Raw genomic sequence first — 18,639 nt, forward strand, 5'->3', positions numbered from 1 at the left:
TTTCTGAAACCAGTAATAAAAGTCTCAGCCTTACTTATGGAGACATCAGTGTTTATTTTTAGTCAAAACAGTTAGCAATGAAGATCTATCAGATGATCTGATTTACCTCTGAGCCCAGAGGGTTTACACTTGTGGAACTTGAGCTTTGTTGAAGTCAGATAAATTTGCTTCAAACTCTTTGTTATCTCTTGGCTTTTATGTTATGTCACTCTGGCTCTGCACAGACAGAAAATAATCATGCAAGATCCTGTGTTTGGAAAACCTGAAATCATGACGTGATTATATGAGTCTTGCTTTATTAGAGGATGAAAATGTTATGTAGGGCAAATTCCCGAGTTGTTCCGTATTTCCTAAAAGAAATAGAAATCTTTCTTATTTTAGGGGTAGTTCCTGGGAAAGTCATGTGCGTAGTGGGTAGAGAAAATTCCATACATACTGCATAATTGAGAAGAGGACCTGAAAATAAGAAAGTGAATGGTGTTTAAAATTTGTTGTTGTTGATTTAATGCCTAGTTTTCAACTTGACAGTGGAATCTGCAATTCTATAAAGGAACTGAAGTGAAAGAGTAGAAAGTTTCCTGGGGAAACTAAATAGAAACAATTTTCCAGTGAAATTGTAAACCTGTCTTATATACTTTACATTATATAATATATGACTTGTTTTAAAATTTTTTTTTCCTGATTTTTCCTTGTTATGTTCATCCTTCAAGTTTTCCTTGGTCGTTTTCCCCACTTACTCTGTGATAAATATGAAAGTAGCTAAAGGAAGCACATAATCACCAAGTCATAATGAGACAGCATTTGCAAAAGAATTTTGACATCTTGAAGACTAGCAGGTGTTCTGTTCAGTTTGGTCCAGGAGTAGAAAGAAGAGATGAAAGATGACAGAAATTTGGATTTACAAGTTGTCACTTGAAAATGAGAGAGAAACTTTGAAGGTGAGAATATTAGAGTGGATTTCTTTTTTTCACACTTGGAGAAATTACAGGGAATGTTCTTTGTTTTGCTGTTGTTTAGTTGCTCAGTCGTGTCCGACTCTTTGCCACCCCATAGACCGTAGCCCAGCAGGCTCCTCTGTCCGTGGGATTCTCCAGGCAATAATACTGGAGTGGGTTGCTGCCAACCCAGGGATTGAACCTGTGTCTCCTGCGTTGCAGGAAGATTTTCTTTGTTTAAGGGGCTCCAAATAAGATCACAGGCAAGAGAGGTAAAAGATAATTGGATTTGCCAAAACTGCTTTCAGTGCTTTGAAAACGTGTTCTGTTGATTCTGCTCCTCTTTTCATTTCTGTGTCATCCTTGGCTTTCTCCCCTCCGCTTGCTAGACTCTAATTTAATAGAGGTTCACAAGGATGTTTCGTTGCTGAACCCTGGCAACTTTTATGCCTAGCTTGGTTCCATGCAGGTTTCATGTTTCTAAAAACTCTTTGAGGAAATAGATAAAATAGAAAAAAATTTTTTAAAGAATTACTTTTTAAAAAGAGAGATCATCCTTGATGTGATAAAAAGAGAAGTTTGATGTACTTCCAGTATAAAATGTACTGTTTATATATAGAAAATAACAACAAATAAGTCAAATTTTTTTTTTTAAGTGATGACAGTAAATAATCACCACTCCACATGCAAGGATCCTTGGCATGTGAGACTGAAGGAGCAGTTACCTAAATCAGTAGTAATTTGCTTCTGGCTCTCCTTGTCTGTGTTTTTATCCCAGTTTACTTTTGGAAAGGATGGCCTGCAAAAGGAGAGCCCAATTGTGACTCTGTTTTTGTTGTTTTTGCAGCTTACTGTCCTTTTATTTCAGTTTTCAAATTATGTAATAACTAGGCAGGAAAGTGTGGAGGAAACACTATGTCTTGTGCCTTTAACCCTGAAAGCAGACTGTGTTAGGATGTTACCTTTCTGAGAGTGGGAAGGGAGTGTAAGGAATGGAGGAGCCTGAACTCAGTGACTAGTAGCATAGGTAAGAAATCCATGTTTCATTATCAGGAATCTAAAATTATTAGATAGGTTTTAAAGCTGTTCACGGTTACATGGGAAAATTGAGTAATCAACAGTTTTTCTCTGTTTAGTCATGTAGAGATGAGCATGTATGTGGGTTCTAGGTGGCATGTTTCCTGATTTTGCTGCTGACTCCATTATCTTTCTTTTAAAATCAGATCCTCTGTTGGTGTATTTCTGTTTCAATTGACGTGCCTCCCTCATTCTGCTGGTGACTGTTCATGAAACTTTGAAGGAAGACTTGAGTTTTTTGCCCCCTCTTTACCCTAGCTCTGGTGACGTTTTTTCCTTGTATGTCCAGCCCTTCCTCTCAATTTCTGATGTAGCCACCCTGGCTCAGGCTGCCTGCTCTATGGATATTATCTCCTAGGTCTTCTTCCCTTTCTGTCACTCTGCCTATCTCCATTTCAGTTCATTGGTTTGAGGTTACAAAATTAATGCTCCTAAAACCCTATTTTGGTCTACAAAGGTTCCTCCCTCTTAAGCTTCAGAAACCATAATTGATCTGTACTGTTTACCATCCAGGTGTGTGGGGAGCTGCTTTAGCTTCAACTTAAGCTCAGAAATCATCAAGGTGACCTTAGTGATGCTAATAAACAAGGATATCCTTTCCTCTGCTTGGAGGGGGTGGGATATGGGGAAAAAGGGGTAGGTACTGTGCTTACAAAACTTGATTGACGGAAGAGGTGCCATTCTCTTCTCTGTTGGCACAAATAAGAAAGATGTATAGGGACTTCCCAGGTAGTCCAGTGGTTAAGACTTCACCTTGCAGTACAAGGGGTGCAGGTTCGATCCCTGGTCAGGAAACTCAGATCCTACATGCCTCTCATCCAGGAAATCTAAAACATAAAACAGGAGCAATATTGTAATAAACCCGCTAAGCTCAGTTCAGTTCTATCGCTCAGTCGTGTCCGACTCTTTGGGACCCCATGAATTGCAGCACGCCAGGCCTCCCTGTCCGTCACCAACTCCCGGAGTTCACCCAGACTCATGTCTATCGAGTCAGTGATGCCATCCAGCCATCTCATCCTCTGTCGTCCCCTTCTCCTCCTGCCCCCAATCCCTCCCAGCATCAGAGTCTTTTCCAATGAGTCAACTCTTCGCATGAGGTAGCCAAAGTACTAGAGTTTCAGCTTTAGCATCATTCCTTCCAAAGAAATCCCAGGCCCGATCTCCTTCAGAATGGACTGGTTGGATCTCCTTGCAGTCCAAGGGACTCTCAAGAGTCTTCTCCAACACCACTGTTCAAAATCATCAATTCTTCGGCGCTCAGCCTTCTTCACAGTCCAACTCTCACATCCATACATGACTACAGGAAAAACCATAGCCTTGACTAGACAAACCTTTGTTGGCAAAGTAATGTCTCTGCTTTTGAATATGCTATCTAGGTTGGTCATAACTTTCCTTCCAAGGAGTAAGCGTCTTTTAATTTCATGGCTGCAGTCACCATCTGTAGTGATTTTGGAGCCCAAAAAAATAAAGTCTGACACTGTTTCCACTGTTTCCCAATCTATTTCCCATGAAGTGATGGGACCGGATGCCATGATCTTCGTTTTCTGAATGTTGAGCTTTAAGCCAACTTTTTCACTCTCCACTTTCACTTTCATCAAGAGGCTTTTGAGTTCCTCTTCACTTTCTGCCATAAGGGTGGTATCTTCTGCATATCTGAGGTTATTGATATTTCTCCTGGCAATCTGGATTCCAGCTTGTGTTTCTTCCAGTCCAGCGTTTCGCATGATGTACTCTGCATAGAAGTTAAATAAGCAGGGTGACAATATACAAAAGGAGCCCTTGACGTACTCCTTTTCCTATTTGGAACCAGTCTGTTGTTCCATGTCCAGTTCTAACTGTTGCTTCCTGACCTGCATACAAATTTCTCAAGAGGCAGATCAGGTGGTCTGGTATTCCCATCTCTTTCAGAATTTTCCACAGTTTATTGTGATCCACACAGTCAAAGGCTTTGGCATAGTCAGTAAAAAAGAATGTGATAGTGACATGCATCTTGGAGATATATTGCGGAGATCTTTGAGGTCTACTGGAAGATCTCAGTCTCCTTGTTGCAGGTCTATAAGATACGTGTAAACTCTTCATGCTTCTTGACAGCTTGGCACCTGTCATTTTCTCCAAGCTTGTTTTCCACTAACTACTCACAAGAGATTCCTTTGGTAGGCAAAATGGTTTTTTTGTTTTGTGAATACCAGCATTCTTCTGTACCATTGATGATGATGCCCAGATGTCCGTTTTCCTTTAAAAACCATCGTTTTTCCAGTATTCTCCCTGCCCCGGGCCTTTATCTGGCATCACCAGTACCACATACATTATCTGAACTTCTGAAATTTAACACCCATTGGTTTCTAATATCCTTTTTGTTCATTCAATAAAAATATATTGAGTGCATATTACATATCAAGTAATGTGATGGCAGTTCAACTGAAAAAGACAATTTCCTTGTCCTTAAGAGTTTACATTTTAATGAGAGAAAAAAAATGTACCACCAAGTAAGAGCATGTAGGATTGAGAAGAGCCAGATAATCTAATTTGGAGTAGGTAGAGGATGGCCAGGGAAGGTTTTCTCTAGGTAAGCAATTTTCAGAACTAAAATCTCCTGAAGTTGTATGGAGGTATATTTTGATCCTTGTTTTTAATATTTAAAGCTTTTTATTCCTTTGATCCTTATTTAAAAATTTTATTTATTTACTTACTTACTTTTTGTCCCCTTGTTCTTAAATGTTAACTTTTGTGAACTTTTGTGTCCGTGAATGGATGTGGCAACCAACTGGTTGCTGTCTTCTTCAAAATAGCTCTCCAAATGTTAATCCAGGAAACACCTCTCGGTGTTCCCTAGACAAAATAAACCTAATTTCCTCATAGGTACTACAGCTGTATTACTATTTGGAATTTTTATACTGCTGAATCTTAAAGAACTCATGGATAGGCTGATCCGAAAAATCAAATTACTCGGGTTTTGTTAAAACCAGCTTCTGATTCATTGGGGTGGGGCGGGACTGCGGTTTTATTTTTCTAAAAGGCTTCCTGGTGATGCTGAAGTTGCTCATAGACTGAATATGTTTTGAGTAGCAGAGTTTCAGAGGATGTGAGGAAATTAAGAACTAAGATAAAAAGCAAGTTGAAGGTATATTTCCTTCTGCATATATGGATGAATCCAGCAGTTTGTATATCCTAACTCTCATTTACTTTCTCTCATCTCAGTCACCTAATTACGCAGCTGGGTTGGGCTCCTATCCCTGCACCAAGAAACAAGTGAATATTGCCAGTGATTTGACTGCTCTGCTGTCCACCCCAGCCACCACCCCAGGGGTGAATCTTTGGGTCATGGGGAGCTGTGATAAGATATGCACCCACTTAATTGAGGCTGTGATATTATTCCCCAAGGCCCTCTGCCCCTGAGTAATAGGAAACTGTAACTTTGGCAGGAGGAAGTGTTCCTTTGGCGTTCTGCCTCCATCCAACTGGTGTGTATAACAGTTGGGCTTCAGGAATGGCTTCTGAGGCAAGTCTGTATCCTACAGTGTGTAATCAGGAACTGGCACAAAATTTAACTTTTAAGATTCCCGTTAGAAAACCTCATGATTTGTTAGGAATCTTGGCAGTTGAGTGACCTACCCATGACCTGAAAAAGAAACCTGCCGCAGGGAATGGAACTGTCGCCTTATTCTGCCTTAGTATTTTCCCTGATGATTTTCTATGGATCTTTTTCTGACTCTTCTATTCTGCAAATATTCTTACAGCCTACAAACAGGAAAGCCGTTATTACAGTCCTTTTCTTCCTGAGTCTTTACAACTTAAAGCTAGGATTATTTCTGTTGCCTTCCTTGGGAGCTTTCCTATGGAATTCCCCTCGCAGATTGGATTGCCACAGTGTCTTTTAGATTCAAGAATTCTCAGTACAGAGTGAGAAATGTTGTTGATGTCAGGCTGGTGAGGAGGAGTTGATAAATGGCCTTGTACAATAGGGTTTTCAAACTCCAGCCTGTATCCCTTAGGGGCCCTGCATCTCTATAGAGTTTCTGATTCAGCATGTCTGGAGCCAGCTGGAGATTTTGTGCCCATCCTCAGATGTGGTTACATGAAAGGCAGCAGTGATGACCAGAGAGGTGGGCACATGTTCACAGTAGCACATGGATTGTGCGTTATGGTCGCCATCAGTACATCCCAATACTTAGAGATTTGTTAGTTGCTCTTTTAAAAAAAACAAATCTCTGAGACCTAAGGAAGCAACACCTCTTCTAATGTTGAAACATTAACGTGATCAGTAACCCAGGCCACCTCTTCTTCTTGCTTTGTGTTTGTAGAGACCTGATTATATTAATATACTATAATAGTATATTATATTAATATACTATAATATAATATCAGGGGTATATTAAAGCATAGAATAGGCGCATCTGGGAAACTCGCTCCTTACCCACCTTCCTGTCACAGAAATACATGTTAGGTTTGGTCTGTTTTTTTGTTTTTAAGATTTATCCAGTTGTATTTATTTGTTTTTTGGCCGCACCGGGCCCGTGTTGCTGCGGACTTTCTCTAGTTGCGGAGAACAGGAGCTGCTCCAGTCGCGGTGCACCGGCTCCTTGCTGAGGTGGCTTTTCTTACTGTGGAGCACAGGCTCCAGGTTGTGTGGGCTTCGGTAGTCGTGGCTCACGGGCTTAGTTGCCCCTTGGCATGTGGAATCTTCCCAGACCAGGGATGGAACCCGTGTCCCCTGCATTAGCAGGTGGATTCCTAACCACTGGACCAGCAGGAAAGCCCCATTAAGTGTTGTTTTTGTTTTTTTTATGCAATTTTTAAAGATCACTTTCCGTTTACATTTATTACAAAATATTGGCCATATTCCCCATGTTGAGGAATACATTTGAGTCTGTCTTACACCCGATGTATTATACCTTCCCCCTGCCACTAGTAACCACTAGTTTGTTTTCTGTATCTGTAAGTCTGCCTTTTTTATGTTATTCACTGGTTTGTTGTAAAAAAACAAAACAAAACACATGTTTTTCAAGATGATCCATTTTAAATCCAAGATGAATTTGGGTTTTTAACAACTGAGATGGGGAAAGGGAAGGGAGAGTTTGGTTGATCTGACTCTTTCCATCCCTTCAGATCCCTTAGATGTGCTTTGCTTACCTCACACAATTTGTGTGTGTGTATTAGTCACTCAGTCGTGTCTGGCTCTTGCAACTCCATGGACTGTAGCCCACCAGGCTTCTCTGTCCATGGAATTCTCTAGGCAAGAATCCTGGAGTGGGTTGCCATTCCCTTCTCCAGGGGATCTTCCCAACCTAGGGATTGAACCTGAATCTCCTGCATTGCAGTCAGAGTCTACTGTCTGATTCACCAGGGAAGCCCATATATATATATATATACACACACACATACATATGTGTATGCATATATATATATATACACACACACATACATATGTGTGTGTGTATATATATATATAATTTATTTATTTGTTTTTGACTGTGCTTGGTCTTCATTGCTGTGTCAGCTTTTCTCTAGTTGTGGCGAGCAGGGGCTACTCTATAATTGCGATGCTCGGGCTTCCCTCGTAGCTCATTTGGTAAAGAATCTGCCTGCAATGCAGGAGACTCAGGTTCGATTCCTGGGTCGGTAAGATCCCCTGGAGAAGGAAATGGCAATCCACTCCAGTATTCTTGCCTGGAGAATCCCATGGACAGAGGAGCCTGGCAGGCTACAGTCCCTGGGGTTGCAAGAGTTGGAGACGACTGAGCGACTAAACCCCCCCCCGTGGGCTCCTCATTGTGGTGGCTTCTCTGTGGAGCACAGGCTCTAGGGCATGAAGGCTTCAGTGGCTGTGGCACGTGGGCTCACTAGTTGTGGCTCCTGGGCTCTAGAGCACAGGGTCAATGGTTGTGGCACACGGGCTTAGTTGCTCCGTGACACGTGAGATAGGGATCAAACCTGTGTCTTCTGCATTGGCAGGCAGATTCTTTACTGTTGAGTCACTAGGGAAGCCCTCACAGTTTGTTTTTGGTAAGATTTCTTGTTCTCAAGGATGTCTAATGCGATATTCTCTATTAAAGCAGTTCTGGAGCATCCCAGGAGGGACACAGTGATCTGGACCTTGGTCTTGGTGACCTTCCTTCCGATGAAGAGGAAGTCATCAACAGTTCAGATGAAGATGATGTCAGCTCTGCTTCTAGTAAAGGGGAGGCTGATCTGCTGGATGATAAACAGGTATGTTGTTGGTATTTAAAAGTTTCTACTTTTGTGTTTTTTGACCTCTCAGGACACTCAGAAGTAATATTTATTATCATGATAGGCATAAAATCCTTCCTTAGTTTTCAAAACCTTATAAAACATCTTTCTAGTTATTTAATTCTTGCTATATGTCCCTGAGACGTTTTCATATTTCAAAGAACATATCATTTAGAGATTATTTAGTAATTTTCGAGAAACTGTTTTTGGTAACGTCCTTTGATTTTCTTTTGATAATAAAAACCCTTCTTAAGATTGCTTCCTGTACTGCTGGTGATTCTACTTGAAAGAAAGGAATTAGATGCATTTCATACTCAATCAGATCTTTTTAGGGATAGAATAAAGATCACTGTCAGTAGTACCTCCAGATGTGCTTTGAAATGATCCACTATGTGTCTATTTTCTGTATACATGAAACAGGATTGTCCATGTACTGGTAATTATTTAAGATGTATCACAGATACATGGGAGTTCATGACACTATTTCTCTAGTTTGAGATGTGTATGTTTCATTTTAAATCATAATTCTTTGAATAAAGAAATAGTTGCAATGGAAAAAAAAGTGTTATCAGTAATATCCCCAGAATGTGTTGAAATGTTACAGGAAGATGGAATTTGAAAGGATTCACATAGCAAACTTATCAAGCCCTAGAGAAAATCCATGTCACTTAACTCCTGTGTCATAATTTATCAGACCATTGTGCTTCCTCTTTACTACAGTTTTGCTTTGTTTAAATTAACTTTCAGCCTTAAGTGATTGGCACATGTTTTGTAATTGTCTAGATTTAAATTCCAGTGCCACCACCTATGATCTCAATAGCCTTGGGCAAATTATTTAACCTCTTTGAGCTAAAGAACTCAGTGTTATGAAGAAAAATATAGTACTTATTTCATAGAATTGTGTCAACTAAATTAGTTGATATATGTAAAGTCTTGGAATACTGTCTAGTACGTGAAAAGAATGCAATGACTCTGATATTTATTATTCACAAGACTTCATTTCTGTGCTATAAAGTATTGGATCATGGAGTTGAGTGGAACCACTAGTTTCTTTTGGGGGTGATAAAAATGTTCTAAACTTAGCTTGTGGTGATGGTTGCAAATCCTGAATATTTAAAAAAGCCACTTAGTTATATATTTTAAAAAGACAAAAATATATTTATGAAATGTGAATTATATCTCAGAAAAGTTGTTAAAGAAAGATTAAAATCCTGATAAAGGGAAAATAATTGTGCTAAGAGAAAGGTTAGTACAGAGGAGGAGGGCATGGCAGCCCACTCCAGGATTCTTGCCTGGAGAATCCCATGGACAGAGGAGCCTGGTGGGCTACAGCCCATGGGGTCACACAGAGTCAGACACGACTGAGCGACTGAGCATAGCACATGCGTATCATATAGTCCGTATATATCAGCCAAGGGTGGACCACAAATGTGGCTGTAGCCAGCCAGTAACTCAAGGAGAAAAGGTGATAGTTTCCAAAAGAAGTCTTTGGAGTAGAAGCATAGGAGTAGACCTTCTTTTATAACTTCTTTGATTTTAAATGTCTCAGTTTATTCAGCGGGACAGTAATGTTCTGAGTCTCAAGCAGGCTAGTAGTTGCCAAAACACTTTGTAAATCTTTGTGACTCAAAGAAATTTATGCACATTAAACACGTGTGATGTACGTCTGTGCTTGTGTTTGTAGTAGATTGTATTAGTTTTGTAGGCAAGTTGTTACAGAGTACCAAACACTGAGTGTCTTGAAAACAGAAATTAACAATTAATAATTAACTGATTATTTAACAGTTCTGGAGGCCAGAATTCCAAAATCAAGGTGTTGGCAAGGCCAAACTCTCTCTGAAACCTCTAAGGAAGAATCTTGACTTACTCTTCCTGTGGTTTGCCGGCCATCCTTAGGGTTCCTTGGCTTATAGCTCCAGCACTTCAGTCCTGCCCCTGTCATCACATGGTATGCTCGCTGTGTGTGTGTGTGCCTGTGTCTCCTCTTCTTAGAAGGAAACAAATCTTACTAGATTGGGAGCATACCATAGTCCAAAATGACCTCATTTTTAACTTACTACATCTGAAACAAGCCTATTTCCAAATCAGGTCGCATTCTGAGGTCCTGGGAGTTAAGACTTGAGCGTTCATTTTGGAGGGACTTATTTCAAACTATAGCAAATACCCCATTCCATGGACATATAATGGGCACATCACAAATACGTGTCTAGATGCCAATAACATTCCCTTACCAAAGTGCCAGACTCAGTAGAAGCAGAGAAGAGAGAATGTGTGCCACTGCGCCCTTATCTTTAACTTGTGAAGGAACAACAAACTGATGTTCAAAAAGTTATTCCTGGAAAGAGAAAAGTGCCACCATAAAAGCAAGAAAACTGCCCTTACCACATCTGTGTGTCTGTGCCTGTCTCTGTGCAGGTTATTACACTTAATCTTCAAAATCGTCCGGGGATATAGATTTGACAACTGTCCTCTTTTTCTCTTCTTCACATGAAGAAAGGGACTTTTTATAAACAGGTTAAATAACTTGCCTTGGAACCTCCGGAACTGAGGTTTGTAGCCAAAATCTGTCACTGCTAATAACTTGGTTTGAGCCACAGAATCTGAATGATGTTGATGGAACATGTTTGGGATGGAGGGAGTAGCCATGCAAATTTTTTCTTTTCCAATTTTTTAGTTTTATATTTTTTGGTCTTTATTTTCAGTACTTAATAAATGATTGTTTAAAAATGAGATATGTTATTCATTCTGCTTCATTATGGTTAGAATATTCGCCACTATTCACCCCTCCTAAATATTGACTTCTCTGCCTCCCTCCCCCACATGTTTTTGTGTGTGTGTAACAGCTCATATGGTACATACCATGAAGAGAGAGGTGAAAACCTAAGAGGACTTTTTTTTTTAAGTTCATCATGGTGTCACCTCGTTTGTGGGATTATTTAATGATATGGAGATGTTTCTTGGGTGATCTGGTTGTTCAGGTTTTTTTTTTATACTTTACAGTATTGTATTGGTTTTGCCATACATCAACATGAATCCGCCACAGGTGTACACGTGTTCCCCATCCTGAACCCCCCTCCACCTCCCTCCGCATACCGTCCCTCTGGGTTATCCCAGTGCACCAGCCCCGAGCATCCTGTATCATGCATTGAACCTGGACTGGCGTTTCGTTTCACATATGATATTATACATGTTTCAATGCCATTCTCCCAAATCATCCCACCCTCGCCCTCTCCCACAGAGTCCATAAGACTGTTCTATACATCTGTGTCTCTTTTGCTGTCTCGCATACAGGTTATCATTACCATCTTTCTAAATTCCATATATATTATTTTTAGTAGAACTCAAGTGATACAGCAGAGATGTTTTACAAATTCTGTTTTAAAGTAATGGATAAATTTCACTAGATTTTACTTGTGAACAAATATGAAAAGAATAGAACATAGTTAAGAATTTACAAAGCTGGGCTGTTACCAGGAGATCAGAACATAAAATTAAATTTCAGATCAAAGGTTCTGTTTGGAATTTGTTTGAATTATTTTATGACCTTAACAAAGTAATCTCATTTGTGACTCTTGTTTCAACTTCCATGACTGTGTACTTGGGGACATGCAGTTATCTAACAGGCAGCCTCCTTTGAAATGTGATGTAGTTTAAGTGAGGACTTACATTAACAGAGAAGTTAAGACACCAAATAAGGCCTCTCTCTTGAGGTTTTACAGTGGGATGTACTTTCCCGTCATAGTTTGACTTGGGTCAGAATCATTGTTCTTGCAAGTTGGAGTTAATATAGAGCTTTTTATTTTGTTTTTTGATTATCTTTGGCTTTCTTTCTACTTTGAAAATGATTGTAATCCTCTGAATCATTTTCTAGTAGTTTCTGTCCTTCTTTAGCCCTGCCATCTTCCTAGTTTAAAAGGTAAAGTAGAAAGCAGAATATACAGACTCCTAAAAGTTTAGAATTGCAGCAGCAGACCGTTAATCATCTAGTCCAACATTCTGTTCTTTTACATGATGAAATAGCTGTAATGAGCCTTTTGTTTGTTAGTTTGAATTTACATTTTCCTGTTACTCAAAAGTAGTGCTCTCTGGTCTTAGATTCTGAGCAGATGGTAGCCACCCTTGTACACTTGCTCATTCATGCGTCTTAAGTGCAGAGTGAACCAGGCACTCTGCTTGGTGCCTAAGAGGGCAAGGGTGAATAAGATCACAGACTAGAGAAAGATGGGTCAGCAAATAAACACAACCCACTGGGTTAAGTCCTGTAAACTCTACCCCAGTAAGAGAATAATCTTGTCATCCAAATGACATCCCCAAGGATGGGAGGGAGAGAACAGAGAATATAAAGGCAGCCTTTGTCAAGGAGAAAACTGAGTGCCTGCCCCTTTAAAAGATGGGTTGGAATATAATGAGCAGAAATCTTCGGGGGAGGCGGAGCTGGTAAGGAGGGAAGTCGACGCAGGACAGACATGTAAGGGCAGAGCACACGTGGAGTTTCCAGGTGGTTCCAGTTTGGCTGGAGGAGAGAGTACACACCGTGGAGGAGCAGGAATGAGACTAGTGAAGATAACCAGACCCTCATGTGGAGTGCCGTATACACATGGAGAAGGAAGTTCCGTGATAGGGGCTGCTAACGTGCTTCAGCCTGAGGACAGATGTGATCGTATTCGCAGTTGAGAGCCTAGCTGTCTACTGGCAATGCAGAGAATGGTTGCAGCGGGGGTAAATCTAGAGCAAGGGAGCCACTGAGATTACTTCAGTAGTGTAGACCAGAAATAAGGAGGCAGTATGAAAGGAGAGGAGAGGATTAATAAAATATTCAGAAGTACAGATCAACAGGGCTCAATGATTCAGTTGTGATCATAGAGGGTGGAGAAGAACGTAGAGTCCAGGTTTCTGGCTTTGATCAGTGGATATGTATAGTATCTGGGATGTGAGTATTTTATGTCTGTTTAAGGAGTGACTGAAGGTCATTAAATTTTTTATTCTTTGTCGATCTTTTCCTGATTATGATCGTACCACTGCCTGATTATGATCTTTCTCTCCTTCGAGATAATCAGCACATTTCACAGATGTCCTTATATATGAAAAGTCAAAGTGTTAGTCACTCAGTCCTGTTGGACTCTTCAGCTCCATGGACTGTGGCCCACCGGGTTCCTTTATCCATGGAATTCTCCAGGCGAAAATACGGGAGTGGGTTGGCATTTCCTTCTCCTGGGGATCTTCTTGACCCAGGGATCAAACCCATGTCTCTTGCATTGCAGGCAGATTTTTAACCATCTGAGCCACCAGGCAAGTCCATGTCCTTCTGTATAGTTATTTGTATGTGTGGTTTGCTCCCTTGTTCACGTCTGGAAGCCTGGAGCTATTTCTTATTTATGTTCAATCCCTTCTTCTAACATCTACTTTCATGCCCCATTTCAGAAGTACAAAATCAAAATTTCCAAGACAGTTACCTAGGAATCTGAAAATTAATAAGAGTTGTCTGGTGGTTTTATTTATTTATTTGTAATTAATTTATTTATTTTAATTGTAGGCTAATTACTTTACAATATTGTAGTGGTTTTTGCCATACATTGACATGGATCAGCCACGGGTGTACATGTGTTACCCATCCTGAACCCCCCTCCCCCTCTCTCCCCATCCCATCTCTCAGGGTCATCCCAGTGCACCAGCCCTGAGCACCCTGTCTCATGCATTGCCTCCTGGTTTTAATGATCAGAAGTGTTTTCAGCTGCAGAGCAATGAATTAGCTGATGGTGAAGCTGTTTTCTCCTACTAACCATGCTATCGGATGATGGATCAGTTTAGTTCAGTTGCTCAGTTTTGTCCAACTCTTTGTGACCCCATGGACTACAGCACGCCAGGCTTCCCTGTCCATCACCAGTTGCTGGAGCTTGCTCAAACTCATGTCGATTGAGTCGGTGATGCCATCCAACCACCTCATCCTCTGTTGTCCCCTTCTCCTGCCTGCAGTCTTTCCCAGCAGGGTCTTTTCTAGTGAGTCAATTCTTCACATCAGGTGGCCAAAGTAATGGAGCTTCAGCTTCAGCATCAGTCCTTGCAGTGAATATTCGGGACTGATTTCCTTGAGGATTGACTGGTTTGATCTCCTTGCTGTCCATCTTCTCCAACACCACAGTTCAAAAGCATCAATTCTTTGTCACTCAGCTTTCTTTATGGTCCAACTCTGGCATCCATACATGACTACTGGAAAAACCATAGCTTTGACTAGACGGACCTTTGTCAGTAAAGTAATGTCTCTGCTTTTTAATATGCTATCTAGGCTTGTCATAGCTTTTCTTCCCAGGAGCAAATGTCTTTTAATTTCATAGCTGTAGTCACCATCTGCAGTGATTTCAGATAGTGAATTACTAACTTCAGATTTTTAAATGATGGAGTAAAAATGGTATGTTCTTCCTCTTGGGAATGATTTCAGAATAACAAAGAGGATGAGGATAACAAATATAAACTCTGCCTTCAGTGATATTAGGAGGCAGCTGCAACCCCAAATTACAATGAAAGTGTTAGTCACTCAGTCATGTCTTACTGTTTGAGATCCCATGGACTGTAGCCCGCCAGGCTCCTCTATCCATGGGATTCTCCAGTCAAGAATACTGGAGTGGGTTGCTATGCCCTCCTGCAGGGGATCTTCCTAACCCAGGGATCAAACCCATATCTCTTATGTCTCCTGCACTGACAGGCAGATTCTTTACCACTGAGCCACCAGGGAAGCCCAAACAACAGAAATTTATTGTCTCAGTTCTAGAGGGGAAATGTCCAGATTAGTGTATCAGCAGAGTTGAGGACTATGAGGAAACAGTCTATTCCAGGAAGAGCATATTTCTAAAAGGTATTTTCAGTAAGTTGAGAAAGCCTATGGCTGTGATATGTGGGGTTATAGACTACTGAAGAGTACTTGCCAGTCTGCACTTAAGTTGTCTGACTTAAAATGGCTTTACTGAAGGTGAAGTACTCTTATACAGGCCTGCTGCTAAGTCACTTCAGTCGTGTCTGACTCTGTGCGACCCCACGGACGGCAGCCCACCAGGCTCTCCCATCCCTGGGATTCTCCAGGCAAGAACACTGGAGTGGGTTGCCATTTCCTTTTCCAACGCATGAAAGTGAAAAGTGAAAGTGAAGTGGCTCAGTCGTGTCCGACCCTCAGCGACCCCATGGACTGCAGCCCTGCAGGCTCCTCTGTCCATGGGATTCTCCAGGCAAGAGCACTGGAGTGGGGTGCCGTTGCCTTCTCCAACGCATGAAAGTGAAAAGTGAAAGTGAAGTCGCTCAGTCGTGTCCGACCCTCAGCGACCCCATGGACTGCAGCCCTCCAGGCTCCTCTGTCCGTGGGATTCTCCAGGCAAGAGCACTGGAGTGGGGTGCCGTTGCCTTCTCTGATACAGGCCTACTACTACTACTACTGCTAAGTCGCTTCAGTCGGGTCCGACTCTGTGCGACCCCACAGACGGCAGCCCACCAGGCTCCCCTGTCCCTGGGATTCTCCAGGCAAGAACCCTGGAGTGGGTTGCCATTTCCTTCTCCAATGCATGAAAGTGAAAAGTGAAAGTGAAGTCGCTCTTAGTGACCCCATGGACTGCAGCCTACCAGGCTCCTTCGTCCATGGGATTTTCCAGGCAAGAGTACTGGAGTGGGTTGCCATTGCCTTCTCCAACAGGCCTACTAAATAGTTACTAACTAAAATTACTTGCCTGCACCCCAAGAACACAAGTTCATGTGGTGTCTGTTTCCCCTGCAGAATGTAACTTCAGTTTTGTGCCACTAACGGTGTGCCCCACTGGGGCTCTGGGGATCCTCAGGGTACTCCATGAATCCGGCATTGATAACAGTGAGGATTACTGATTGCTCTCAGCTTCTCCTGTATCATGGTTTAATAACCACATCTAATTCTTCATGTTTGCCATTTGAGACATTATATAGTATGAAATGTGTTCTAATTGAAACCTGTAAGTATCAGAGCTTGAATGTACATCTGAATAACTCCAAGCTGATCTTCCTTATCCTTTTATGAGTTCATGCTTTCTTAATGCACTCTTATCCACAGGGTGAAGATACTGGAATGAAACGTAAAGTCCATCATATTGCCAAAGAGATCATGAGCTCAGAAAAAGTGTAGGTATCCAGTTTCCAATTCAAAAGACTATTTGTTTCCTCATTGGTTCGTTTAAAACATGTCTCCCATTGCTGTTTTTTACAGGTTTGTGGATGTGTTAAAACTTTTGCATATTGTAAGTATCTGCTAATATTTTCTTGAAGTCTGACTATCCTCTTTTACATCTTTCCCTATCCTTTGATATGTTCAGTGTCATTAAATTAACATGTATATACATGTATATGCTTTCTAATACATGGTTATATTAGTAAATTCACACATTTATGTGAAGACAGAAATTTTCTAAAGTGCACTAATCTCATGTATGTGTATAGTATGCCAGATGATTTCTGAAAAATAGAGCCTTTATATCTGTATCTCCAAATCTTTAAACTTTTTATCCTCATAATAAAGAGTTATTAAAAGGATAATATTTCTTCTTGGCCATTTGCAGAAGATCTCTGCTTCAGTAGAATTTTGCGCAGCAGTGGGTAAAGAATGTTGGTGTTCAAAACTGTTCTATATGAACAATCTCCTAGAAAGTCACTTAAAATAGATATTTTAAAAACAAACTTTTTAAAGTTCTGTTTTCAATTTTTGCAATTGTAAACTTGAACAAACCTGTTGGGAAACAGTTAATGTGTCTGGCTGCATATTCATTTTTCTCATGCACTTCTGCAAATTTTCACAAGTTCATTGCTGCTGCTTTTCACACTGCTTTGGTGAGCAAATGAATATTTAAATTGCACATCCGTGGTAGACTAAAACTTTTGTAAAATGCAATAAAAATTCATGACTTGTCAAATGGATAGAAAAGTTTCTAATCCCTTATTCTTACTTTTTTTGACTAATGTCTTTGTATGCTACCGCTAAGTCGCTTCAGTCGTATCCGACTCTGTGCGACCCCATAGACGGCAGCCCACCAGGCTCCCCGTCCCTGGGATTCTCCAGGCAAGAACACTGGAGTGGGTTGCCATTTCCTTCTTCAATGCATGAAAGTGAAAAGTGAAAGTGAAGTTGCTCAGTCGTGTCCGACTCCTAGCGACCCCATGGACTGCAGCCTACCAGGCCCCTCCGTCCATGGGATTTTCCAGGCAAGAGTACTGGAGTGGGTTGCCATTGCCTTCTCCGATGTCTTTGTATACCTATAACAATTTGTAGACCACACTTGGAGAAGCATTAGCTAAGTAGATTCTGTTTCTTACTAGGTACGTGAATTTTAGAAAACAGTTTGGGGAAATCCATGGCTGTCTAGTGGTTAGAACTCTGAGCTTTCACTGCTGAGGGTCCAGGTTCCACGCCTCGTCAGGGAACTCAAGATCTCACAAGCTGTCATGTGGCCAAAAAAAAAAAAAAAAATTCATCTCTCAGGTCATGAAGAATCAGTGAAATAAAGTATGTGAAAAAACCTAATATTATAAAGTATATGATAGGATCTCAAATTGCTGTTATATTTTCTTCTTCTCCTTCTTCCCATGTAGAGCATCAGTGAATGAAGTATCCATTTTAATATTACCAGGCAGGAGACTTTTCACAATTCTGATGCTTTTAAATGCCTTTTCCTCTACTCCTGAACTAAAATTTTGTTTTCATGAAGGAAGTTCTGATTCCAGTAGGTAGAGAAGCACTTAAAAGCAATGAAATGAAGTGAAGTGAAAGTCAACTCTTCGTGACCCCGTGAACTATACAGTCCATGGAATTCTCCAGGCCAGAATACTGGAGTGGGTAGCCTTTCCCTTCTCCAGGGGATCTTCCCAACCCAGGGATTGAACCTAGGTCTCCTGAATTGCAGGCTGATTCTTTACCAACTGAGCCACAAGGCAAGCCCAGTAAAAGCATTACCAGAGTGTTTGATTTTTAAAAAAAAATAGGTATCCTGATTCTTACCTCTGTGTTTTTGGAACAAAACAAAAGCACCATAAGAATAGACAATTAGACCAAAATGTTTCCTTTATCATCTCAGATCTGATAGATGGTCTCGGCTTCTTCCCCACTGATGTTGAACAGAGTGAGTCATCCATAACTCACCTTGATTTGTACATCTTCAAAACCTCCTAAGCTTTTAATGTAGGAGTGAGAATAGATCATCTGCCAACCTTATATTAACATCCTGTCTGGTATGTGCAAAGGGTAACTCAGCAGAGCCCAACATTAGTGGGTGTCTTAACAGCCAGGCATTAAAACAGATTCTGAACCATTGCTAGGAGGGCTTTGTCACCAGGATAATGTGGGTAAAGCCAAAAGCATCTCTTGTTTCAGTCCAACATTCCAATCATGCTATTAAGGCTC

At 41.0% G+C, this 18,639-nt stretch overlaps 1 protein-coding gene across 2 annotated transcripts in view; it reads left to right on the forward strand.

Annotated features, from left to right (window-relative positions):
• FGD6 (FYVE, RhoGEF and PH domain containing 6) overlaps positions 1–18,639 on the forward strand; it is a 104,592-nt gene that overhangs the window by 36,410 nt on the left and 49,543 nt on the right. The window contains exons 3-5 of one of the 2 annotated variants that reach the window (XM_055585114.1): positions 8,066–8,219; positions 16,303–16,370; positions 16,456–16,486. In XM_055585114.1, coding sequence (XP_055441089.1) covers positions 8,066–8,219; positions 16,303–16,370; positions 16,456–16,486 — 253 coding nt within the window. The remainder of the gene's footprint in view (positions 1–8,065; positions 8,220–16,302; positions 16,371–16,455; positions 16,487–18,639) is intronic. The other variant, XM_055585122.1, reaches the window with a different exon arrangement.

Source organism: Bubalus kerabau, chromosome 1 (genome assembly GCF_029407905.1).
Source record: "Bubalus kerabau isolate K-KA32 ecotype Philippines breed swamp buffalo chromosome 1, PCC_UOA_SB_1v2, whole genome shotgun sequence".
Lineage (NCBI taxonomy): Eukaryota > Metazoa > Chordata > Mammalia > Artiodactyla > Bovidae > Bubalus > Bubalus kerabau.